Source organism: Moschus berezovskii, chromosome 27 (assembly GCF_049115385.1).
Source record: "Moschus berezovskii isolate FMDL1 chromosome 27, NW_MosBer_1.0, whole genome shotgun sequence".
In the NCBI taxonomy this organism is placed as follows: domain Eukaryota; kingdom Metazoa; phylum Chordata; class Mammalia; order Artiodactyla; family Moschidae; genus Moschus; species Moschus berezovskii.
The window spans coordinates 20,947,353-20,973,571 of record NC_142486.1 but is presented as its reverse complement, the minus strand read 5'-3'; the positions used below and the strand labels follow the sequence as shown (position 1 = coordinate 20,973,571).

At 48.8% G+C, this 26,219-nt stretch overlaps 1 protein-coding gene across 2 annotated transcripts in view; it reads right to left on the bottom strand.

Annotated features, from left to right (window-relative positions):
- Positions 1–1,357: 1,357 nt before the first annotated feature.
- Positions 1,358–26,219, bottom strand: part of EARS2 (glutamyl-tRNA synthetase 2, mitochondrial) — a 37,117-nt gene continuing 12,255 nt past the window's right edge. For both annotated transcript variants that reach the window (XM_055409680.2, XM_055409681.2), the window contains 7 exons: positions 24,972–25,161; positions 21,635–22,107; positions 20,132–20,240; positions 17,019–17,172; positions 16,770–16,900; positions 10,705–10,840; positions 1,358–10,253 (listed from right to left, as the gene is read on the bottom strand). In XM_055409680.2, coding sequence (XP_055265655.2) covers positions 10,170–10,253; positions 10,705–10,840; positions 16,770–16,900; positions 17,019–17,172; positions 20,132–20,240; positions 21,635–22,107; positions 24,972–25,161 — 1,277 coding nt within the window. In that variant the 3' untranslated portion in view covers positions 1,358–10,169. The remainder of the gene's footprint in view (positions 10,254–10,704; positions 10,841–16,769; positions 16,901–17,018; positions 17,173–20,131; positions 20,241–21,634; positions 22,108–24,971; positions 25,162–26,219) is intronic.

The window sequence follows — 26,219 nt, the reverse complement described above, 5'->3', positions numbered from 1 at the left end:
CACTACATCCTAAAGGAAATCAGTCCTGAATATTCATTGGAAGGACTGATGCTGAAGCTGAAACCCCAATATTTTGGCCACCTGATGAGAAGAACTGACTCATTTGAAAAGACCCTGATGTTGGGAAAGATTGAAGGTGGGAGGAGAAGGGGATAACAGAGGATGAGATGGTTGGATGGCATCACTGACTCAACCGACATGAGTTTGAGTAAACTCCAGGAGTTGGTGATGGACAGGGGAGCCTAGCGTGCTACAGTCCATGGGGTTGCAAAGTGTTGGACACAACTGAGTGACTGAACTGAACTGAAGTTGTTTCTGGGCTTCCCTGGTGGCTCAGTGGTAAAGAATCTGTCTGCAATGCACAAGACCTGGGTTCAATCCCTGAGTTGGGAGGATCCCCTGGAGAAGAAATGGCAACCCACTCCAGTGTTCTTGCCTGGACAATCCCATGGACAGAGGAGCCTGGTGGACTACAGTACTTGGGGTTGAGAAGAGTTGGACACGACTGAGCCACTAACACTTTCACTTTAAGTCAATTCAGCCATTCACAAAGACTTCAGCTGAGTCTTTGTGACCCTATGGATTGTAGCTGCCTGGCTCCTCTGTCCATGGGATTCTCCAGGCAAGAATACTGGAATGAGTTACCGTTTCCTCCTCCAGGGGATCTTCCCAGCCCAGGGATTGAACCCACATCTCCTGTGTCTCCTGCATTGGAAGGCAGATTGCCTGAACCTAGGAAGTGGGGTGAAGTACAAGAATCTAATCATTCTTCCTCTAGTCAATGCTTGAGAGACCACAACTGAAGGGTCAAAGGGTAAGTGGGCGGTAAGGATGTGGCTTGGGAGCTCTGTGTAGTGGTTGGGTGCAGAAGCTTCGGTTTCAGACCAAACAATGCTGTCACCCTCACCAGCCTTCCTAGGACCCCGCTTGCATGTCTGTGCAGCCCTTCCTGCCCAAGCTCCCTTCTGTTTTCCATTTCCTTTCCTATGTCATGTGCATGACCCGTGGTCTGTCTCTTCTTTCTGGACGATGAACTTTCATAAGCAGGGGCCATGTCTATCTACTTCCCCAATCTTTTTGGCACCAGGGCCCCGTTTCATTAAAAACAATTTTTCCATGGACCTGGGCGGGGCAGGGGTGAGGATGGTTTTGGGCATGAGGCTTCCCTGGTGACTCATACTGTAAAGAATCTGCCTGCAATGTGGGAGACCTGGGTTTGATCCCTGGGTCAGGAAGATCCCCTGGAGAAGGGAATGGCAACCCACTCCAGTATTCTTGCCTGGAGAATTCCATGGACAGAGGAGCCGGTGGGCTACAGTCCAAAGGGTCACAAACAGATACAACTGAGAGACTGACATTTTCACTTTCAAGTGCTTTACATTTGTTGTGCACTGTTTTTCTATGTATAATGACATATATATACAATATTGGTGTAGTTTCAGGTGTACAACATGATTTGATATTCATATACCTTGTAGAACAATCACCATAATATGTCTAGTTAGTATTCAATACCACACATCATTTCAAATGTTTTTCTTTTGTGATAAGAACTTATAAAGGCTTATAAAATCTTGTAAAATCTACTCTTAGAAACTTTCGTGCAGTATTAACTAGTGTCACCATGCTGTACATTGCATCCCCAGGACTTAGCTACTTTATAACTTGCTGCTTGTACCTTTTGATCACCTTCACCCATTTTGCCCACCCCTATACAATTACAAGGGTAGCTCAGCTGGTAAAGAATCTGCCTGCAATGCAGGAGACTCTGGTTCAATCCCTGGGTCGGGAAGGTCCCCTGGAGAAGGGATAGGCTACCCACTCCAGTATTCTTGGGCTTCCCTGGTGGCTCAGATGGTGAAGAATCTGCCTGCAATGTGGGAGACCTGGGTTGGTAAGATCCCCTGAAGGAGGACATGGTAACCCACTCCAATATTCTTGCCTGGAGAATCTCTATGGTCAGAGGATCCTGGTGGGCTACAGTCCATAGGGTCGTACAGAATCCAGACATGACTGACAGACTAAGCATAGCATACAATTACAAATAATTTTTAGCATGTCACAAATATTGCTTGGGACATACTTAAAAAATTATTTGCTGTTTACCTGAAATTAAAAGTAAAAAACAACAATCCAACTCCTTGTCAAGAAAGCACTTCCTGGGACTTCCCTGGCAATCCACGGGTTAGGATTCCACACTTTCGCTGCAGAGGGCCACATTTGATTCCTGGTCTGGGATCTGAGATCCCACAAGCCCCATGGTATGGCTTTAAAGAATAAATAAAATAAAATTAAATTTTAATTAAAAAAACAGGGTGCTCAGGTCTGAGTGATGGAATAAGGAGGGAGGTGGGAGGGGGGTTCAGGATGGGGAACACATGTACACCCATGGCTGATTCATGTCAATGTATGGCAAAAACTACTAAAATATTGTGAAGTAATTAGCCTCCAATTAAAGTAAATTAAAAAATTTAATTTTTAAATTAAAAAATTAATTAAAAAAGAAAGCATTTCCCGTCTGGCCTCCAACACCCAAGGATACCCACATCCCTGTACCCTTTGCTTGCCCCTCCTCTACCACATCCGCACTTGCAATTTTGTAACTGTCAGTCACCTATGAGATGGTGATCTCTTCCAGGCAGGAGCCTTATCTTTTGTGTTTTATTTTTAAAAGCTTAAGGAAAGCAATGAACACAAATCTGTGGAGTAAGCCCCCACAATCAACAAGGCTTTGTCTAATTCCTCTCACACCCCTAGGCTTAACAGGGCCTGGCACACAGTAGGTAACTGTGAAATGAACTCAGACAAGAGGCTGCCCTTCCTTGCCTGGGCTGTCCTACTGCAATCAGGGTTGCGGGAGGGGTGGTAGGGGGCAGAGGAGACAGCATGTAGGCCTGGGACCCAATATTTTGCCCATATACGAAGGCTAAGCTAGAGATCCCCAGGGTGTGATAATGAGTTTATTGAGTGCCAAGTTAAGCTTCTACTGCCTTCTATATTTAAAAATATATACATCCTGTAATTCACTAGTGAAAACAGTAACCACAAATGATGTGAAGTTTCTGAATACTGCAAAACAGTATCCTAGCTAAACATGACTGTGCACTTGGTAGCTCAGCTGTTAAAAGAATCCACCTGCCATGCAGAAGACGCTGGTTCAACTCTTGGGTCGGGAAGTTTCCTTGGAGAAGGAAAAGGCTACTCACTCCAGTATTCCTTGGCTTCTTTTGTGGTTACTGCAGACGGTAAAGAATCCGCCTGCAATGCAGGAGACCTGGGTTTGATCCGTGGGTTGGGAAGATCCCCTGGAGGAGAGCATGGCAACCCACTCCAGTCTTCTTACCTGGAGAATCCCCGTGGGTGGAGGAACCTGGTGGGCTACAATCAGTCCATGGGGTCACAAAGAGTCGGACATGACTGAGCACAGTGAACTTGAGTGCTCACTCTGACTATCCATCCAATCAGGTGTGTGTCTGGCCTGTCACTCAACAATATGTACTGAGCACCGACTGCGTGAATAGGCACCATTCTCAGCACTGGGGGTCCAGTGGTGAGCAAGACAGATCACGGCTCTGCTCTTATGGACGTTATGATCTACACTAACAAATAACTGCTGAACTAATTCAGTTCAGTTCAGTTCAGTCGCTCAGTTGTGTCCGACTCTCTGCGACCCCATGAATCACAGCACGCCAGGCCTCCCTGTCCATCACCAACTCCCGGAGTTCACTCAAACTCATGTCCACAGAGTCAGTGATGCCATCCAGCCATCTCATTCTCGGTCATCCCCTTCTCCTCCCGCCCCCAACCCTTCCCAGCATCTCCTGTTTGACCACTTCCAATTTGCCTTGATTGATGGACCTAACATTCCAGGTTCCTATGCAATATTGCTCTTTACAGCACCGGACCTTGCTTCTATCATCGGTCACATACACAACTGGGTATTGGTTTTGCTTTTGCTCCATCCCTTTATTCCTTCTAGAGTTACTTCTCCACTGATCTCCAGTAGCATACTGGGCACCTACCGACCTCGGGAATTCCTCATTTAGTATCCTATCATTTTGCCTTTTGATACTGTTCATGCTGAACTAATTACTTACCCAATATTTACACAATCAATTCGATTGTGTTCCCTGGAAAAGAATAGGATGCTGATGATTAACGGCAGAAGAAAGAGAGCTTCTGGGGGGAGTCAGAGGCTTTCCTAAAGAGGGGATAGTGAAGCAGAGATCTGAACACTGAGAGACCAGGCAAAAGGACAAAGAGCAGATGAACAAGAATATTCCAGCCAGAATGTGGCTAGAAGGAAGGCTTACATGGCTGGGGATCAGCAAAAGGGGCTCATGAGGCAAGAATGAGTGAAGTGAAGCAGCAGAGTTAGAGGAGGAAGTGCCAGGCTGTGATGACAAAAGATGGCTTCATCATGTTTACCCCATCCATGCTTCGTTTTCTTTTTTTTACTCTCTTCTAAAATTTTGACTGTGAAGGGTCTCTTCATTGCAGTGCTCAGGCTTTCTCTAGTTGAGGCTCTTGGGCTTCTCTTGTTGCAGAGCACAGGCTCTACAGCATGGGGGGCTCAGTGGTAATGGAGGGCTCTCTAGTTGCTCTGCAGCATGTAGAATCTTAGTTCTCCACCCAGGGATTGAACCCGTGTTCCCTGCATTCGAAGGCGGATTCTTAACCACTGGACCACCAGGGAAGTCCCTCGTGCCTCATTTTCCTACCAGGGCTCCAGCTCCTGGGCCAGTCCCACTCAAATCTCAGTTCAGCAAAGCTGCTGGAATGATCAATCAAAAAACCACAAATCTGAAGGAAAACGTACACACACACACACAAATCTGATCTTGTCACTTCCCTACTTGAAGCATGTCAGTGGATCTTCACCTTCCACTTCATGAAGATCCAATTCATGTCTTTCCTAATGGACCCCTCACTTTTGTCCAGGAACCCAGAGAAGAGCTGGCCCCAGCCCCAGCTCTGGGTCCAGCTGACCTATGGGGGCTCCCCATCCACCTCCCCAGAAGGGATGCGTTCAAGAATGGAGAAGTCATGTGGAGGAAGGTGCTGGAGAGAAGTTTCCATGCTTTCAGGGAGACAGCCACAGGAAGCCACACTCTGACAGCATGAAGGAGGAAGTGCAGAGGGGCCTGAGCGCTTCAGGCAGCCAATCGTGAGCAGAGAACCAACCAGAGGCTACTGCCAATGCTGGGGCCCGATCAAGCAAAGAGATCAGAAGACCCTCAGACCTCCATGAGGTCACTGAACGCTTAATTAACCAACCCCAGAGCCTGCCATACCCCTGCACTTCCTGCTTTGTGGGACACTAAATCTTGTTTAAGCTTGTTTGCATCTGGATGTTTTTTGTAGTGAATGGTACCTTGATGCCTTTGACCTGGCATCAAGGTTGTTTGGATTTCCCCCCTGGCTGGGTTTTCAGCCACTTATCTCACTCCTTCAGCTCCTACCCATGACTCCAGTCAATACCCTTCCAATTCCCACTGATCTGGAAACTCCTACTTGTCCCTCAGAACCCAGTTCAAAGTTCATCTATAAAGTCGTCTGAGACCCATGAACATGAACCATGAACTTCCTTCTCTGGGCTCTGCTCTAACCCAGAAAGTTCTCATTAAAAAAAAATAATAATTGTTTGGTAGAAACCAACACAATACTGTAAAGCAACTATCCTTCAAATACAAATAATTGAATTAAAATAAATTTTAAAAAATTATTTATTTGGCTATGCTGGGTCTCAGTTGTGGCATGTAGGATCTGTAGCTGTGGCACAGAGGATCTTTTTAGTTGTGGCATGTGAACTCTTAGTTGGGCATACGGGATCTAGTTCCCCGACCAGGGATCGAATCCGAGCCCCCTGCATTGGGAGTGCGGAGTCTTAGCCACTGGACCTCCAGGGAGGTCCCCTCATTTTCTAAGTATTTATTATCCTGGCCCCTGGGAAGTTAGGGAATTTTATTTTGACAAAAATATTAACTAATCAATTAGAAAATTTCTAATTTAGCTCCCACTGAACATCCCTCTGTATCGAACTATTCCATCTTAATCTTCACATCATTCTTTGTCAAAGGTCAGTCTCTCCCAGATAGCTGGATTCAATGTGAGTTACCAGCAATGGACCATGTAGTTAACTACAACTGCAAACCTTGCAAAAGAAACATGATTCCCCAGTGTCAGTGCAAGTCGTTCTGGGAAACTGTTGGAATCTGGGAGGGTTAGACCAGGTGATGATTGCCACTTCTGAAGAAACTGATCTAACTGATAAAGGACTCTTTTTTTTTTTTCATCCTGAGACCTTTCCTGACTCCCTGCTATTTGTCAGGCAATGTGCCAGGTACTATGCTTACAACCAAGAATAAGAAAAACTAACTGCCTGCCTCAATCTTATCCTCTTTAGAGTAAGAGTGACAATAAACATGTACAAGTACACTATGTAATTTCACATACTAATGAGCATTATGAGGGAAAAATAAGCTAAAGACAATGATGAATGATGAATGAGATTCTAAAGTTGGCTACAGAATAATAGTAATTTTCTGGCAAGGGTACTCTGTCAACTCCATGTTAAGAGAGTATGCCCAGGGCTGGAAAGGCTCTCTTGATTTACTAGAGTGGGTCTCCTGCAGCCATGACTGCATTACATGATTCTGTCCCACTGGCCACAGTTGATTGGAGCAGAGGTAGACACCTGACCCAAGCTAGGCCAATCAAATTCTTTCCTAGGATTTTGGACACAGAATACTAGTTACTGAATTGCCAGGGTATCAGAGGGGAGATGATTCAGCTTTAGGGCTGGGGCAGTTGTTGGACAAGTGCAGAGATTAAAAGAAAAAAAAAAGCCAGCCTGCAGAAGGAAGATGAGGGAAGCAGACACCCAGACAATAATGGTTACAAACTGCAGATTCAGAGGGACAATGGTGAGTGTCTTGGGTTCTGAGGAGTTAACTGGTTAGAGATCAAGTCTCTTGTAAGGTCCAGCTGGGAGTCCTGCTTTTGGATTTGTCCTAATTCTTTCAATAAATTCCTCTCAAAGTTTAAGTTAGGCTGGGTCTGTTTCTATGTCTTGCAATTAGCATTTCCAAGAATGAAAATGAGGGTGATAGGAAGAGATAACATTTGTTGAGTGCCAGGCATTGTTTTAAGATCTTTACATTGGTCATATATTTTGATTCTTACAAACTGCTGAGACAGACACAACTGTTATCCCCATGTTGCACGAGAAAACTGAGCTTCAGAAGCCACAGTGAGTAAGTAGCAGAACCAGCTTCTGGCCTCCACGACCATCAGTGCTTCACTATACTCAAAAAAGCACTGGGGGATGGACTTGAGGTTATTCAAAATCTGTGAAGCCCTTTGACACATTTCTTCTGATCCTGAGCAAAACCCCAGAGCAGAAGATATGTGCTGCTTCTCAGATAACTCACTCCAAATGAGGAAGTGGCCACATCTTTATCAACTCAGCAGTCTGATCACCCACTTTGTTAAAACAGCCGCATTCCCTCACTGAGACTAGTTTCTCATAAGCATACTTGATGTCTTAGAACTGGAGGCTCTGATGTCACTCAAGTCAAGAGTTGAGGTTGGACTCTGGCTTGTCAAATGCCTCATGCTAAACCCTCAGAGTTGATCAACTTTGCTGAGCCCCAGTTTCCCTATCTGAAACATAGAAACAACAACAAGAATAATAATGCCTAATGTGAAGATTCAAACAGATGATGGACTAAAGTGTTTACCAGAATAATTTAAAACCCACAAGTATTTGAGGCTCATGTAAATGCACAATAAATTGCAAGCATTATTATTCTATGCCCTTTCAGTGCAATACTTGCTGTTTCTGCCATTACCCCTTCTTCTGGAAAAAGTACCCTACTTCTCCTTGGGAACTTTTCCTCTGTTGGATATCATCCCTGCTGCTGCTGCTGCTAAGTCACTTCAGTCGTGTCCGACTCTGTGTGACCCCATAGACGGGAAGCCCACTGGGCTCCCCCTTCCCTGGGATTCTCCAGGCAAGAACACTGGAGTGGGTTGCCATTTCCTTCTCCAATGTGTGAAAGTGAAAAGTGAAAGTGAAGTCACTCAGTCGTGTCCGACCCTTAGTGACCCCATGGACTGCAGCCTACCAGGCTCCTCCATCCATGGGATTTTCTAGGCAAGAGTACTGGAGTAGCTTGCCATTGCCTTCTCCTCATCCCTGAGGGAACACCTATTCCTGGCTGAGGAATGGTAACATTGACTCAAGTGAGCCCAACCAGAACCCTCTTCTTAGTATCTGAATTTTTAGCTGAGTCACATCCAAAACTGAGCGGGAAAAATACAGAGGAACCACAACAGAAAATATTTAAGAGTTAATGTGTTCCCAGTGAAGAACACAGACAAGACCGGCCATGAGCTCCTGTGGTGGCCCACATGATCAGAGCTTCCCTGGCTCCTGTCTTTTCCAGGATCTGGTTCTCTAGTTTTCCCATAGATTCTTTGACTTTCAACTCCTATAAAGTCTCCAAAAAACCTAAGCTAGGCAGAACTGGTTTCCACTGCTTGTCATCAAAGTACCTGATGTACTTTTCAAAGAATGATTAGGTTTCTGTGAAACTCAGCAAATTCTTTAATCCCCTTTCCCTCTTCCTCTGGACAAGGAGAGTATATTAGCAATCTACTGCTGGGTGACAAATAATCCTAAAGCATGGTGGCTTTAAAAAATAAATATTTATTAACTCATAACTGTGTGCCTGAAATTTGGAAGCAACTCTGCTTAGTGGTTCTGGTTTAGGACCTTTCAGGAAGGCTGCAGTCAAATGTCAACCAGCATTGCTGTTATCTGAGTTTTGTGGGGAAAAACTCTGTCATCTGTCAACCCCGGCTGCTTGACTGGGGCTGGAAGACTGACTTCCAAGGTGGCCCGTTCATATGGCTGTTGTCAGGAGGCCTCCAATCCGTATCTGAGTGTCTTCACCATGTGGAACAAGATGGACGCCATGACACATCACACCAGGCAACCCTCTTCAATGTGAATGCCAGGAGGTAGCGATGAAGATGACTGGGGGCCACACAGGGGAAGCCCAGAAACCCTGTAGGGGCCCTTTGTAGCCAGCTACCATCCTCCTTTCACTGAGTTATTCCTATTCGCCCCAAAGAACATCTCATTTCAGAAACCCCCAGACAGTGATTTACAAACAATGGGTAGAAGGTGGCGGTGAATATGAAGATGCAAAATAGGCAGAGTGAAGGTCTCCAGTCTAAGGACTTGTTCTGGAGAACTGGAAAAGAGGGAGACACAGCCTTCAGGGGAGGGAGACACAGGTGGCCCTAAGTCCAAGGACAAAGAGGAGTGTAAAACCTAAGTGCTCCCCCTGCAAGCCCCAAAGAAGGTCTGACAGACAGTTCAGGCCTGCTTGTCAATCACTGCTCCAGAGTCAAACTGGATTTGAGAGCTGGAGTCCAAGAGACCAGGCCACTGCCAAGCTGCCACATATGGGCTGAGCTGTGTTCCCCACAAAACTCAGGTTGAAGCCCCAACCTCCCATACCTGGAATGTGACTGAATCTGCAAACAGGGATGATGAAGAGGTGATGAAGTCCAAACTGGGCTGTGAGACTGGGCCTTAACCTGATCTGACTCGTGTTCTCGTGAGAAGAAGGCATTTGAGACAGAGACACCAAAAGCACAGACAAGGGGAAGACTGTGGAAGGAGAGAGCAAAAAGTCAACTGTGTACAAACCAAGGAGGGGGCCTCAGGAGAAACGAAACCTGCCAACACCCTGATCCTGGACTGCCTCCAGAACTGGGAGAGAATCACTTCCTGTTGTTTAGGCCACCAGTCTGTGGTCTTCCGTCATGGCAGCCCAGGCAGACTGAAGCTCAAGCTGCGACTGTTCTTTGAGGCAGCTCCTAACCTCTGCTATGTCCTGGGGTGTCACAACCAGATGAGAGGCCTTCCTTTCCAGACTCAGGGAGGTGAGACGGGTCTGGGCGTCCCGGGCCAGCTGATAAGGATGGGCCTGGTGTGGGGCCATAAATGCACCTGTGCACCCAGAAGCTCTGTGTCCACTCCTGGTTCCTTCCGCAAGCTCCCGCCGGGCCCAGGCCTCCTCCTCCTCGCCTCCAAGGGCGGCTCCTGTGAGTACAGCTCCTGCGGCCACCTCCACCGTCCTGCCACCTTCTCTCTAGCTGCAGAGCATCTTCTGTATTCGTTCCCGCACTTCCTTTGGTCCCAAAGACACCATCATCTCAGCTACCGGAGGTCCTTGCTAAGGACAAACAAGAGAAAACGTTGCCTTAAACTGCCTGAGGAACACACACCCAGCCTCAGCTACAGGAGTTACGCCCAAGCCAACACTGGCACCGGTGCCTGCACCCCAAGAAGCCGGGTGTGCATTTTATGGGCTTCAGTCTCTGAGGCTGAGGACGGGTCCCGGAGCCTGCTCTCCCCGGGTTGGCATGTCCCTTCCCCCAGTCAACTGCCAGCTCCCTTAAGGGGGGGAGGCATGTGTGTTTCACTCATTACTGGCTCCACTGCACCTAGCATGGTGCTTGCACATGGCAGGTACTCAGCAGGTGCTATCTATTGAATGAGTGAATGAGGGGAGGTGGTCACGTTCCATTCATCTCTGTAGCCCGCAAACTACACTTAGTGCTATTGGTGAATGTCAGCTGAGTGGATAAAAGAGGGCTCCGGTCCAGTCCAGCCGCCTGCCTCACCTGCTGTCCACTGAGGGCCACTCGGAGGAGCTTCATCACGTTACTGTGTTTGATGCCTTCCAGACCATCCGACAGCTTCTTCAGTTCTCCGTTCAGCACGTCCTGAGTTAAGTTTGTACCAGGGCCTTCTAAAAGTCTAGAAGAGAGCCAGTCTATGAGGGGGCCAGCACAGGCCAATGGCAAGTGGGTGGAAGGGAGGACTTCAGAAGCTTATCCATCAGCTACAACATATTAATAAATTAATAGCACAATCAATGTTCAAGCCTGCTTGGAAGTGGAGGGAGACATCTACTACCCCCATCCTAGTTGGTGAAGAAATAGCAACCAAGGGCCTACAAACACAGAGATTCCAAGCAAGTGTGCATAAAATAGGGAAACTCAGAGGATACCGTAAGAGGATTTACTAATTACTACCTGTGTCCTGCAATCTTCATGCCTCAGTTTTCTCACCTGTAAAGTGGGGATAATAACAGTCTCTGCACCTCACAGAGCTATGGTGGGGCTGAGTTAAAACTTATAAAGCACTAAGTACCCTGCCTGAACAGATAGTAAGAACTCGAAAGTATGAGATCTTATATTTCAATAAAAAGTTAAATATTAGCTAATATTTATTATATCCAACAGCTCAGAGACAATGCAAGAGGATCTAAAAAGAAACTTACGAATGAGTAAGATACAGGATGGAAGAATGAAGCCCTCTGAGAAATGATCTGAAACATGGCTTCAAGACCTCTGGGATTTTCCTGGTGGTACCGTGGATAAGAATCCACCTGCCAATGGAGGGGACTTGGGGTCGATCCCTGGTCCAGGAAGATTCCACAGGCCTCAGGGCATCATAGCCCATGCTCCACAACTACTGAGCCTGAGTGCTTCACCTACTGAAACTGTGAGCCGAGAGCCCGTGCTCCACAACAGGAGCGCCACTGCAGTGAGCGGCCCGCACACTCCAATGAAAAAGTAGCCCCCGCTTGCCGCAACTAGAGAAAGCCTGCGTGCAGCAATGAAGACCCAGTGCAACCGAATAAATAAAGACTTCCAGGGGATGCAGCAGAGAAGAGCAGAAAGAAAGACATCAGGAGAACCCAGCGCCAGTAATGGCCCTGCCACCACCTGCTATAACCATTCCTTGCCCACAAACTGAAACAATTCAGGAGGTACAATGGGCCAACAACCATTCCTCACTTTCCTGGCAGTCCAGCTGAGACCCTCTTCCAAAAGCATGTTTGAGCTCAAGAGAAAGTTCCTAATCAGTCAGAGCCGGTCTTGCAAAAACTTCATCCCAGCCCTGATTCAGAGTTAGAGCAAGAGATGGGAGCGGGGCTAAAGACAGGCCAAGGCTGGAGACCTTCACTAGTGCAGACAATCCTTGACGCCAACTCTGACACTGACTGCTCCTGAAACAGCCAGAGACTCCATCCCCCACGCTGGCTTACTGGGAAGCTGGCGGGCTTCCAGCTCAGGAACAGGGTTCATGAGGAAATTGGAACCAATGGCCTTCCAGGGCACATTTCCTTACTCACTCCAGTACTTGAGCAATTCAGTTTCAGTTTGAGAAACGTAACCATTCTTATTGCATTTTAAAACTAGACTATGTGACTGCTGCTATTTATGAAATGGAGAAGAGGAAATGTTGAAAATATAAAATGTAATACAGTTTGCAGCAACATGGATGGACCTGGAGATTATCATACTAAGTGAAGCAAGTCAGAAAGAGAAAGACAAATACCATGTGATACCACTTCTATGTGAATCTAAAATACGACACAATGAACTTATCTATGAAAAAATAAGGAAAAGACCTGTGGTTGCCAAGGTAGGTGTGGTGGGGGGGAGGGAAAAGTGAGAGTTTGGGGTGAGCAGATACAAACTATTACATATAGAATGGATAAACAGCAAGGTCCTTCTGTATAGCCCAGGGAACTATATTCAATATCCCGTGATAAACCGTAATGGAAAAGAATATGAAAGAGTATCTACATGTATAATTGAATCACTTTGCTGTACCACAGAAATTAATACAACACTGTAAATCAACCATGCTTAAAAAAAAAAATGCAATATAGGGTAAAAACAGACAAGCTCCTCAATGTCATTATGGGGAAGCAGGCTGCCAAGGAGCTGGTGAAAGTGACAGGCCCCAGGAGGCCCACAATGGCAGCCAGGACACGTTAATAAGAGCTGGCCCAGGACTTGGCATGGGCAGAGAGACTTCGACACAACTGGCTGCTGCTCAACATGTGGGTGTCAGCTTTCCCGCCTTGAGTGGGAGCCCCAGAGTGTCCCTAAAATCTAATCCCATGACAGGGGTGGGGAGATAAGACATTAGTTTGGTGAACTAGGACGGCCTCATAAAGAATGTCCTAAATTAACGGAGTATTATTAATAATACCTCAGGGAAATTTAGCCTGGAGATATGCTTGCAAGGGTGCTTAATGGTGTCTATTCAAGGTTATTCACTGCGACATTGTTTGTAACAGCAAATTTGGAAGCAAATGTCCATCAACAGGAGGTGAGTTAAATAAATCATGGTGAAGTGGTATGATAAGGGACTAGGTGTAGCTGAGAGAAGGAGGAGGATTCTCTCTAAGCCAGGAGCACTCTAAAGACATGCTGTTAAGTGAAAAACAAACAGACAAATAAGCAAAAAAAAAAAGACACTTAGGGAAATACAGCTGTTATTTCATAAACTTTAGATGGAGTACAACCTATAAAAATACTGAACCACTATGTTGTACATCTGAAACTAACAATATTGTAAACCAACTGTATTTCAATAAAAAAATAATAAAATTAAACCAAAAACCCCCCAAAGTACTGGTGTGATTGTACTATATTGTACCTTTTGTGTAAAAAGGTGGAAAATAAGGATTATCTAGATATGACTAAAAAGAGTAGTAAATCCAGAGAGGGTTCTGGAACGGGGCAGATGAGGGATAAGGATTAAAAAATGGGATTCATGGGTTTTCCCTGGTGGCTCCGTGGTAAAGAATCCACCTGCCAATACAGGAGACACAGGTTCAATCCCTGATCCAGGAAGATCCCACAGGCCAAGGAGCAACAAAGCCCGTGTGTCACAACTACTGAGCCTGTGCTCTAGAGCCCGGGAGACACAACTACTGAGCACACACGCCCAAGAGCCTCAGCTCCACAAGAGAAGTCACCTCAATGAGAAGTCCAGGCGCCACAGCTCCAGAGTAGCCCCTGCTTGCCTCAACTAGAGGAAAGCCTGCACGGCAGTGCATACCTCAGCACAGCCAAAACTACATCAATAAATAAATAGCATTGTTTAAAAAAAATAGGATTCCTGATACATACATTGAAAAATAATTTCTAGGTTTTAAATCCACATTTAAGAGGTTTGAATGAACGAGTAACAATTAAATTTTAAATTAAGAAACTGCAAGAATGAAGTTATATACACATTTCCTTGACTATGCAGACCTTTCACAAAGGAAACTGCTATTTCGGACTGTCTTTCTGTTGGGGGCTTAGTAGGAGGGAATACAATTTTTGCTATAAATCCTCTTGGACTGTTTTTATTTTTGCCACGTTAATTATATTCTTATCTTTTCAAAATGTATGTTTTAGCGGTACAGTGATGGCTTCTTGTTATCAGGTGCTGTTCAAGCAGTTCACACCAAGGAGAAGCAACAGAAAACACGACAGGACATCCATTCTCTCACCCCAGCCAGCTGGACTTTCAATCCCTGCTCCTCCAACTTAACAGCTGCATTATTTTAAACAAGTTTCTTAGCCACTTTGGCCTTCAACTTTCTCATCTGTAGAGTGGGGGTAACAATAGCAGTTCCTTTATGAGGCTGCTGAGAACTTAAGGGTATACACACATGCACAGCACACATCATGTCATGGGTACAGTTGCTCAGTTCTGTCCCATTCTTTGCAACCCTGTGGACTGTAGCCCGCCAGGCTCCTCTGTCCATGGGATTTCCCAGGCAAGAATACTGGAGTGGGTTGCCATTTTTTTCTCCAGGGGATCTTCCTGACCCAGGGATCGAACCTGTGTCTTTCCTGTCGCCTGCCTTAGCAGGTGGGTTCTTTACCATTAGCACACATACCTGTGCACAGATCTTTTGTGTGTATTTTTTTTTCACTGGAGTATAATTGCTTTACAATGTTGTGTTACTTTCTGCTGTACAACAAAATGAATCAACCGTATGTATACATATATCCCCTCCCTCCTGAGCCTCCCTCCCACTCCCCATCCCGCCCCTCCAGGTCATCAGAGCACTGAACTGAACTCCCTGTGCTATACAGCAGCTTCCCACTAGCAATCTATATATCTAACACATATGATATTTAACACATTGCACACACATGTGTAAGCAAGTATACAAACGAGTGTTTGCTATTCCTATCAAACATAATCTTCACAACAAAACTGGGAAGTTAAGTAAAATGGACATTTGTGGGGTCTGCTGCTCAGCCTCCATTCCCCTTCCTCCTAATACCAGGGCCCTAACACTCCCTGTGGAATGACTTGGCTCCATCCTCAGCCCACGAGCTTTGGCTGGGGGTCCACTCAAAGCCCCGCATACAACCTAACCTAAGCTGGTCAATGTATCACATTCTCCAGGCCTCTGTGACTGGTTCCGAGGCAGAAAAACCAGGCCAATCAGGCCCCATCAGAGTGAATTTCAGGAATCGGGGCTGTGGTTCTACCCTCTTACCCCCACAGTGGGGACTGAGAGAGGCAGCTTTTGATCCTCAGGATCCTTTCTCCCTCTCACATATACTAACACGATTTTCAGCTGGGCATGTGGTCACCAAGGTAAAAATTACATTTTCTGGACTCCTTTGTAGCCTGGCGTGGCCACAAGGCAGGCGTTAAGGCCAGCAGGATGTAAGTGGAAACACGTATAACTTTTAAGCCAGGGCTTCAAGCGGAAGGAGCGCCCCGTCCCCTCTCCCTTTCCTCCTTCCTCCTCTGGCTGAACCGTGAGCCACCAAGGACCATGCGGACAAGAGCAAAACCTGGGCCACATGCCACCACCACTGAACTTGTGCTCTGCAACAGGTCCGCCTGCTGCAGCAAAGACCCAGTGTAGCCAAAAAAAAAAGAGACAGAGAGAGGGAGAGCACAGGCACAACCTAAAGACAGCAGGACCCTAGAGACATGGGCAGAGCTGTTCAGCCTCGAACTACCTGATCCGAATGCAGGTAAGGGAGACACGCATGTATCCATCTAACACAGAACCTCTGCAGAAAGAGCGGCTGGCCTGGGGGAGTGTGCAGCAGAAAGTCAAAGGGTCAGAGGGAGAAACGAGGTGTCAGTGCCATTATTTTTGGCCCCTGCATTAACCTGGGCCTCAAGTCGACCCTTCTGGCCTCTGCAATGATGTACACGAATCATTCCCCTCTTGCTTAAGCCAGTTTTGGTTGCACCTTGTTCCCTCACGATCTAAAGAGCCCTGTGACTGTGAACAATGAGACCCAGTATCATCTCCACCCTGCAGAGGAGGAAAGGGAAGCTCAAGGACGTGCAGGAACCTGGACAAATGGAAGTCACCTGGCAGGTGAACTATTAGGTTGGTGCAAAAGCAATTAACAGTTTTGCTTTGTTGAACTTTGCCATGTGATATTGGAATAGATTCTTAAATAAATGTGGTTTTGTTATATATCACTTTCCATCCTGAAGCAGAGATTTTTATGTTCCAGGAATAAGCAAACTTATTTCTCATTGGCAAAAATGCGTTGATTATAATGGTTCCAATTTTGATGAATGAAGATGTGTTTGAGCCTAGTTATAATGATTTCAAATTCAGAATCTGAAACCGTAGTTACTTTTGCACCAACCTAATAACTGGGTCAGTGAGTGGCTGGGCTGCGGTGGCATCCAGGTGGGTCCAATCCTGGAGCCAGAACCACTGCGTCTTCCAGGGGAGCCTGGGCTTCTCAGTGCCGTGAGTGACCCTCTCACTGAGAACCTCTCGCTAGCTCTGGGGCCGGATTGCAAGCCTGACCGCCAAGCCCTGGAGTGGAGAGGGCCCTGGGAGGGAGACAGGGGAGGCAGGTGCAGACCCCGAGCTCCGCCTGTGGGAACTCACCCCAGCACGTGCTTGGCGATGATGTCCACCTTCTCCGAGATGGCACCCAGCTGCGCTCGACCCACCACAGGCCGTGTCCACAGGTAGGAATACGCTGGGGAGACCAGATCTTGCAGGCGGCAAATGTGACCCTGGGGAGAGAGGCGGTCACTGAACGGACTGCGGGGGGCGGGGGGCGACCCTGACATGGGAACGGGGAGGAGTGGGGTGCCACCCGCTCCCTGGATCTCTGGGCTCCTGACCCCACACCTGTCTCAGCAGGATGATCCTCTCCACGTAGGTTGGGTCTAGCACCCCTCTGTCCTGCAGCTGGCTCCCGAACGCCTCCTCCACGAGCACCTGCAGCTGGCCCACCAGCTGGCATCTCTGGGTCTCGTCGCCCACCAGCCGGCGGAGGTGCAGCCTGCAGAAGAAGCCAAGGGACCATGCTGCTGCGGCCACACCCAGTCCTGCCAAAATCGTCCTCCCCGGGGGAGTGGGTAGGCTTTGCAAAATGACTCCTTCCAGGGGATGCTCTCCCTCCAGCCGGGCTGGAGCAGTGGGGAGGCTCCCGATGGTCTGCCTATGACTCAGCTCCCTGGCGCCTCTCACCTGGCCTGCTGCCCTACCCTGAGCTATTGTTTGAATTCAGGACTCAGTTAAAAAGCTCAAGTTTTGCTGTTAGGTCAGATTTTCTCCTTTTCAGAATTCTTCTAACCTTTCTGTTCCCTCCTTCAGAAGCGGCAGACACTCTAAGAATCCAAGCCTCAAACCAGGCCCTGTCGGTCCTCAGTCCCTGGGCTGCCCTCACCCTGTCCCTGGCAGGACTGGAGGGACCCCAGGGCATGAACAGCACAGGGCCGAGGGCCGTTCTGGAGGCGCATACCCTCCTATCCCTGGTGTAGAAGAAAGGCGGGCAGCAAGGGATGGGTGACCATCTCATGAGCTCTGAGATCGGGCAGGCCTGGGAGTGAAGCCAGCCCTGCCAGACATCTGCAGCAAGTGACACAAACACTCAGAGCTCAGGATACTCATCGGTTACCATGGGGACAACGGAGCCTCCCTCACAGGGCGCTGGGTGGAGTAAATGAGGGGCTGTCTGTGAAGCACTGAGCACAAGGCCAGCATGGCCGCCACGTCTGGGAGCCGGAGACAGGCCGGGAGTCTGAGCAGAGGCTTAGGTGAGGCAGAGGGTGGAAGGACAAGACCCTCTGGGAAGCAATCCAGGGCATGCCGTGGCCCCAAAACATCATTTTCTAAAATGAAAGAAGGGAATTCCCTAGTGGTGGTCCAGTGGTTAGGACTCCATGCTTCCACTGCAGGGGGCACGGGTTCCATCCCTGGTCAAGGAACTAAGACCCCACATACTGCCTACCAGGCACAGCAAAATAAATTTAAAAAAAAAACAAATGAAGAGAAATCACATGAAATTGTACTGAAGCTGTTTCTAGGACCTCTGTAGCTACATGAGACAGCAGGAAGAAAGAAATCAAGAGACCCTAGTGGCCCTGCTTGAGATAATCCACACAAGGTCCCGGGATCCGTGCCTGGGACACAGCCCATGCTAGACTAACGTCAGTTATTATTACTACCTTCACCAAGCCACCAGCACTGCTATGACAACTACTCTCTTTAGTACTGCTACTGAAATAGCCACAGCAGTGGCTTGCCTACAGAACTACCTAAAGCGAACAGCTTCAGCTGTATGAAACCTGCAGGCATTGACTGCAAGCAAAAGCCACGGCCATCTTCCTGACTCCCCTTGTACTTTGGGAAGGACTGGAATGGGTCGCCAAGTATTGTCCCTGTTCTGACCCCATTCTCCCCAGGATGTCACTTTCTCCATGATAAGAAAGGTGGTATACAAGCTGCATTCAACGCGCATGTTGCACTTGTTTCTGAATGTCCCATGAAAGAGATGCCCAGTGGGAGTTCTGTGGTGGTCCAGTGGTTATAGGACTCAGTGCTTTCACTGCTATGGCCCAGGTTCAATCCCTGGTCGGGGAACTGTGATCCCACAAGCCTTGCGGCATCCCTCCCCACCCCCCCAAATCAACAAAAGCAGAAATACCCACCACTACAGTATGAACTTGAACCTGCCTCGTTATTTAACTTCTTGACATCTTGTTCCCATTAAACGCACAACAGGGCAAAATCATACAAGTGGCCCCATCTGATGGGGGAAGTAACATCCTTGAGGCAAATGCAGCTGTGAATCCCCTGGGCTCACGCAACTAAAACACTGAGAGCCTGTTCCCAAAACAGCTCAAGAGGAGGCATCTAGGAGTCCCAGCCCTGCTAACCACAGACCTGTCCGCTGGCTTTCCCACAATGCCCTTAGCCCGAGATGTGGCTAAGGGATCCAAACCGTATCTGTGGCCGGAGGTTTCAGAGAGAAGTTGTGGTGGTGTTTTCAGTCTCTAAGTCATGTCTGATTCTTTGGCGACCCCATGGACTACAGCCCGCCAGGCTCTTCTGTCCATGGGATTTTCCAGGCAAGAATACTGGAATGGGTTGCCATTTCCCTCTCCAGGGGATCTTCCCAACCCAGGGATCGATCTCATGTCTCCTGAATTGGCAGACGGGTTCTGTATCACTGACTCACCAGGGAAACCTTCAGAGGGAAGAACTACTTGAGATGTGAAGAACACGGCAAGAGACAGCACGCACTCACTGCACTGGTTGGGCTGGGATGGGGAGGAGTTGATCAAGCAGAACACTGACGACAAAGAACAAACCTGCCATTTTACTAAGTGCTTTCTCCGTGCAAAATAGCTTGAGGTTTAATTTAACTGAACAGCGGCACAAGGCCAGTACTATTATTGGCCCCATTTAAAAAAAAAAATTCTCAGCAAATTAAAAAGATGTATTACCATTCCAGCCTTCACATGAGCCCAGAACCTGGGGCTGGTCATGGAAGACAGGAGAGCAAACAAACCCAGGTACCTGACCTCTCTTTGCTGGATCCCTGCTCCCCAGAGAGGCTGATAGTGGGGCTACCCTTCAGCCTCTACCTCATCACCCTGACAGCACTTTGAGCCCGGGGCAGGCGGCCTCATGATCCCTAAGCTCTCTTGAGGCCCCTCTACACTTCCAGTACTAGAGAAGCCTGCTAGGGTCGGGCACCATGGATCTTGCCCGATGGAGGAAAAGACCATGCAGGAGTTGTCTCAAGGTATCAGTCCCATTTTAGAGAAGAGGAAACAGAGGCTCGAAGAGATTAGGTGACTTACCTGCAGTCACACAGCACTAGATGCCTAAGACCACAGTAAAAATCAAGTGTGTGTGACTCCAGACCCCACTAAAACATCCACCATGGGGACCCAGCATCAGCACGTGAGCCCTTTCCTCCCAGGGAGGAGTGCTCCAGATTCCCTGCTCACCTGTTGAATTCTGGAAGCTTCTCCAGGTCCAGCAGGGCTGAGTGGCAGGTGACCCGGCTCAGGTCAAACTGTGTGATCAGCTCTGGCAAGGTCCGACCCATTTGGTTCTCTGCAAGTGAGGAGGCCCAGCTGCTCAGTGTTCTAACACCCCACTTCCCCATAAACCACCCATCACCATTGCATTTTCAATCACAAGGAAGGCTGACCAAACAGATTTGATTTCTAGTCATTTTACGTATCAAGGGTCCGAATGAGTTTTCATTTGCAGAAAGAATTCTGTCACTAAGGGGAAAAAAAAAAGCTTGAAAACAGAATCTGCCTAAATCAGCCCTCACTGCCCTCAAAGACATGAGCTGCAAGAACAGCCTGCTCATCTGTCTGGCTGTGGGCCAGGGATCCTGATTGACTGGTTTTGGATGGGGTCTGAGCGGAAGTGTACTTTACGAGCTTCCTGGGGCATTTCAAACTGCAGTCAGAGTGAGAAAGCTGAGCCAGCGGCTGCTTCGCTTGAGCCGCAGCCCCATCGCACGCAGCCAGTGGGCATCCCGGCCAGCCTTGCGCCTGGGCCACATCCTTCACTAGCTGTGTGACTTTGGTGAGTTACTCAACCTCTCTGGGCCTCATAAGCTTCTAACAAACAGTGGTGATAAAACATCCCTCTCGTGGGTATTTTAAGGCTTAAATAAGACAAGAGCAGAAAAAGCAGTAGGCAGATTATTTATGGCCATGTTTTCAGAAACCACCCCTGACCAAAGAGGTCATTCTACTTGGCGCATCATCAAGATGAGGGCCTGACGTCTTGGGTCAGCTTGGAATAAACCAGGGTCACAGTAATACTAGTAATACTCAAAGAGTACATACTTACTCTGCTCTAATAATATAACCGCAATAATCACAGGATCTGTAGTTTTTGTGCTTATTGTGTGGCAGATACTGTGCTGGCGCCCCACAGGAGCTCAGGGAACCTGAACTTAACTCAGATAGGGAGACACTTAGCCCCATTTTAAAGATGAGGCAACCAAGGCTCACAGATCATAAGCTCCTTTGAGGCCATAGATTACACCTTGCTCACTGTTGTAGCCCCAGAACTTAACATGGTGCCTGGCTCAATAAATGGTGGACAAATAACAGAAAGAACTCATATCAGATCACACAGCCACGGCTTCCCTGGTGGTCCAGTGGCTAAGAATTCACCGTGCAATGTAGGGGACACCAGTTTGACCCCTGATCTAGGATGATCCCACATGCCTCAGAGTAACTGGGCCCATGCACAACTACTGAGCCCATGCACCGAGAGCCTGTGCTCCTCAACAACAGAAGCCACCACAATGAGAAGCCCACAAACCACAATAAAATAGGATCAATAAACTAAAAAACAAACAAACAAAAAAAAACACACAGCCTTTGGACAGCACAGCTGAGACTGAAGGCCAGGAAGCCTGACCCAGGGCCCCAGCTCCTCACCACTATGGTCTCGCCAGGACCTCTCAGGGGAGGGGGTACCTGCAAACCCTGAGCCACAGTTGGTGATGATGTCAAGCAAGGCGTCCGGCAGGAAGCCAGTGGCAGCAAAATGCTCCAGGAAGATGTCCCCTTGCCTCTTGGACAGCTTGCTGCCATCCCTGTTGAGGAGCAGGGGCAGGTGGGCAAAGTGTGGGGGCTGCCAGCCCAGGGCCTGGTAGAGGAGCAGGTGCTTGGAGGTGGAGACCAGCCACTCGGAGCCCCGCAGCACGTGGCTGATGCCCATATGGTGGTCGTCCACCACGCAGGCCAGGTGGTACGTGGGGAAGCCATCGCTCTTCAGGATGACCGGGTCCCCCTCCACGCTGGCCACCTCGTGCCGATTCCAGCCGTATACCAAGTCCTGGAAGGCTGGTGCCTCCCCTTCCAGGCGGAAGCGGATGGCAGGCTTGGGGTCCATGGCCAGCTTCTGGGCCACCTGCGCCTGGCTCAGGCTCCGGCACCGATTGTCATACCTGTTGGGAAGCAGAGCAGGACCTAAGAGTCACTAAGAGCATTGGTGACGGGCGCGCGCCTTAGCCATGTCTCTGGTAACTATGACCCTGGGCAGGTCATTTACCTCTCTCAGCAGTCTCTTCAGTCTTGAATGGGGATAATAAGGTTGTTGTGTGGGAGAACTAAGTGTAATAACATAGCACAGCAGACTCAAGTCTGTTTCCTTTCTTCCTTGCTTGACGTTCTTGTCAAATGTCACCCAAGCGGGTGAATCACGACGGGTGTTGCTAAGTGTACAATCTCATTCCTCTATACAACTGACCCGTCCACACCGGACCATTCTAGTCACTGAGATTCAAAGAGACGTATGCCTGGCAGGTAGGGGATGATGAAGATTCTGGGAAAGATTTTCCTCTCCAAGTGAGCCTGAGAGTGAGCCAGAAAGCTGCTGCAGCCACTTGGAACTGACTTGAGGGAGGGAGGCAGCAAGGGAGGCAGAAAGAGAACAAAACAAGTCCCGCCTTCTCAGAGCTGCTGGTTTCGTCCTGGAGCCCCACACCTCCGGGTGCTGCAGAGTGAGAAGACAAATGTCTATGCGGCCTATGCTCTGCCTACTCAAATGGGGTCTGTGGACCGCCAACACCAGCCTCACTTGGGAGCTTGTCAGATATGCAGCATCGCAGCCCCTCCCCAGACCTGCTATATCAGAAGCTGCCCGTTAACTAGATCTTCAGGTGATTCTTCTGCACATTAAAGTATGAGAAGCTCCAGTTTGTCTGTTTTAAACAGAGTATTTGTTACTTGCTCCCCAAAGTGTCCTGACACACTAATGTAACACTTGAAAGCACTGTCCTCGACACTGACCTAAATGTTCAATCATAAATGGCTTCATGGATTCCAAGACAGAGCAAGATGGTAATTAAAAAAAAAATAACCTGTCAATGGGCAAATAGACTGTTTATGATTTAAAAAGTAATGCTGCAGTGAATGTTGTGACCTTATATGAATATCCAAGCTCGTGTCCAAAGAGTTCACGGACACTGGAACTTGAATGCTATGCTGGTGGGAGTAAAACGAATAAAGGGCCGCTAGACAGTATCTATCAAAGTTGCAAATTGACCCTGCAACCCCAAATCTAGGGAGGTAACCCAACACACACACTCTACAGACATGCAAAATGATGGACATCAACACTGCTCCTCAGTTCAGTTCAGTTGCTCAGTCATGTCCGACTCTTTGCGACCCCATGAATCACAGCATGCCAGGCCTCCCTGTCCACACCAACTCCCGGAGTTCACTCAAACTCATGTCCATCGAGTCGGTGATGCCATCCAGCCATCTCATTCTCTGTCGTTCCCTTCTCCTCCTGCCCCCAATCCCTCCCAGCATCAGAGTCTTTTCCAGTTAGTCAACTCTTCGCATGAGGTAGACAAAGTATTGGAGTTTCAGCTTTAGCATCAGTCCTTCCAGTGAACACCCAGGATTGATCGCCTTTAGAATCCTCAGCACCCTCTATTTTTAATACAGAAGATTAGAGGTAACATGAATGTTCATTAGTAAGGAACTGATGAAGTGAGTGAGGACTCAGCCCTGTGACAGAGTAGTCTGCAAGCCCAAGGAAATTTATGGACTCACACAGACTGATCCTCATCACAGCCAGTGGCATCTATAAGCTGCATGATATGATATGTGTGATACCATATGAGCAGAGAAGGAGGGGAAACAGCACGTGTTCATCAGGGTCTGCACTGCATGTCTTTGGAGGAGACACCTTTGGACTATCTCTGGAGAGGGAATCGGAGAGCCAGAGTCAGGGCTGGGACAGATCTCTGCATATACACCTTCCTAAACATGAGACAGATTTTGCTAATCTAAAAGGAGAGAATTCTTTTAAAACATTTATTTGGCTGTGCCAGCACACGGGATCTTTTTTTTTTCAGTTGCGGCATGTGAACTCTTGCTCTTCCTAGGTGGCTCAGCAGTAAAAAAAATCCACCTGCGAAGCAGGAGATATGGAAGCGCAGGTTTGATCCCTGGGTGGGGAAGATCCCCTGGAGAAGGAAATGGCAATCCACTCCAGTACTTTTTCCTGGGAAATTGCATGGACAGAGGAACCTGGCAGGCTACAGTCCATGGGGCCAGGCTACAGATCATGGGCTTGCAAAATAGTTGGATGTGAGTGAGTGACTAAACAAGAACAATGTGAACTCTGAAGTTGCATCACGTGGGAACCAGCTCCCTGACCAGTGAGTGAACCCAGGCCCCTGGCATTGGGAGTGCGGCGTCTCAGCCGCTGGACCACCAGGAAGTCCCCAGATAAGAGAGAATTTAAATGACCTTATAAGCCTGAGGCCCAGTGTGGCAGGCAGAGCTGACCCCTCCCAGTGTTTATGCCTTGTGTCCTCCCTGCCCTCAAGTGCGGGCTGGCCCTCCTGACTTCCTTCCGGTGACCAGAGCACAATGCAGCCATGGGACGTCACTTCCTCGACTGGGTGACGCTGAGGCTGCGGCTTCCACCCTGCTCGCTCCCCTCCCTGCCCACCGCCTTCTCCCCGGCTCGCCTGAAGTAACGCCAGCTGCCAAGCGGTGAGCTGCCCGATGAAGAGAGGCCCACTCAGCCGGGACTGTTGTCTCCAGGAAACAGCCTCTGAGAGGGATGGAGGTAGATCCTCGGCAAGCCTAGCAATCGAGGCAACGGTAAGGCTGGCCTAGACCCTGATGGCAGCTTTGAGAAACCCTGAGCCGAAGGAGCCAGCTAAGCTGTGCCCAGACTCCTGACCTGCAAAACCCTGAGGCAGGTGGGTTGGGTGTCATTTGTTACGCAGCAGGAGCAAACGAATGCAGCTGCCCCTAGGGAGGCACGGTGACAGGCTGGGGCTCTCACCGGGGCGTCTGGCGGTTCCTCAGGGCCTCCTTCTTCAGGAGCTCCAGCCGCTGGGGTGAGCAGAAACACGGGTACGCAGCACCGCTCTTCAGCAGGGCTTCAGCGGCCTGGGCGTAAAGTGCGAGTCGCTGAGACTGAATGTAGGGCCCAGCAGGCCCTCCGCGCCGGGGGCTCTCGTCCGGAGGCACGCCTGGAACACAGGCAGAGGGCAATCACCAAACGATTATGACCATGAAGACACGGCACAGGTTCCCAGGCACCGCTACAAGTGTTCCACGCACCCTGGCGGCGGCGGTGTTAGTTGCTCAGTCGTGTCTGACTCTGCAATCCCAGGGGCTGTAACCCGCCAGGCTCTTCTATCCATGGGATTCTCCAGGCAAGAATACCAGGGTCAGTCCCTTCTCCAGGGGGATCTTCCCGACCCAGGGATGGAACCTGGGTCTCCCTCATTGCAGGCGGATTCTTTACCATCTGAGCCACCAGAGAAGCAATTCACACACACTGCAGAGCTTTTAAGCCTCCCAACAATCCATGAGGCCATCACTCTTATAATTTCCCTTTTCCAGATGAAGAGGTAAAGCACAGAGGGATTAACGCTTAAGGTCACGAGGCTGGTGGGTAAGCAGTTGGATGGAGGTGCACCAGCTCCATGATCCACACCCTCTTTGGCATATCCTCTCCCTCCGTCCTTGCCCCAAAGAGGGACAAGCCAGCCCTGCCCTAGAACAGTGGACTCAGGAGAAGCAGCCCAGCTGGACTCCTGGCTTGGCCCCTGACTACCATGACAAAGGGTGTTGCCATGAACCTGCAAGGCTGCTTTTATAGTCTGTGATCACTGTTAAGGCTCCAAACCACCCAACCTGGTAGGTGCTGTTGTGAACCCCGTTCAGTAAGGAGGACACAGGAGCACCGAGAGGCTGTGTCATGTCAGCCAGCCAAGGACAAGTGGGTACAACAACATTCAAAGCCAGGCTGCTGCTGCTGCTAAGTCACTTCAGTCGTGTCCGACTCTGTGTGACCCCACAGCCAGGCTAGCTGGTCCCAAGGCCATGCTCTTACCCACTCTGTGGACTGCCTCTTGCAGTCCTTAGCTTTCCTAAGCCCTGGTTTCCTCCTCTGAAAAGTGGAGCTAAGAGTCCACTGTGCAGAGTGACTAAGACTTAAATGCATCAGCGCTCACAAAGTGCTTAGCCCAATGGCTTCCATGTAGAACATGGAAGCTGCAACATATGCTGTTAGATCAAACGT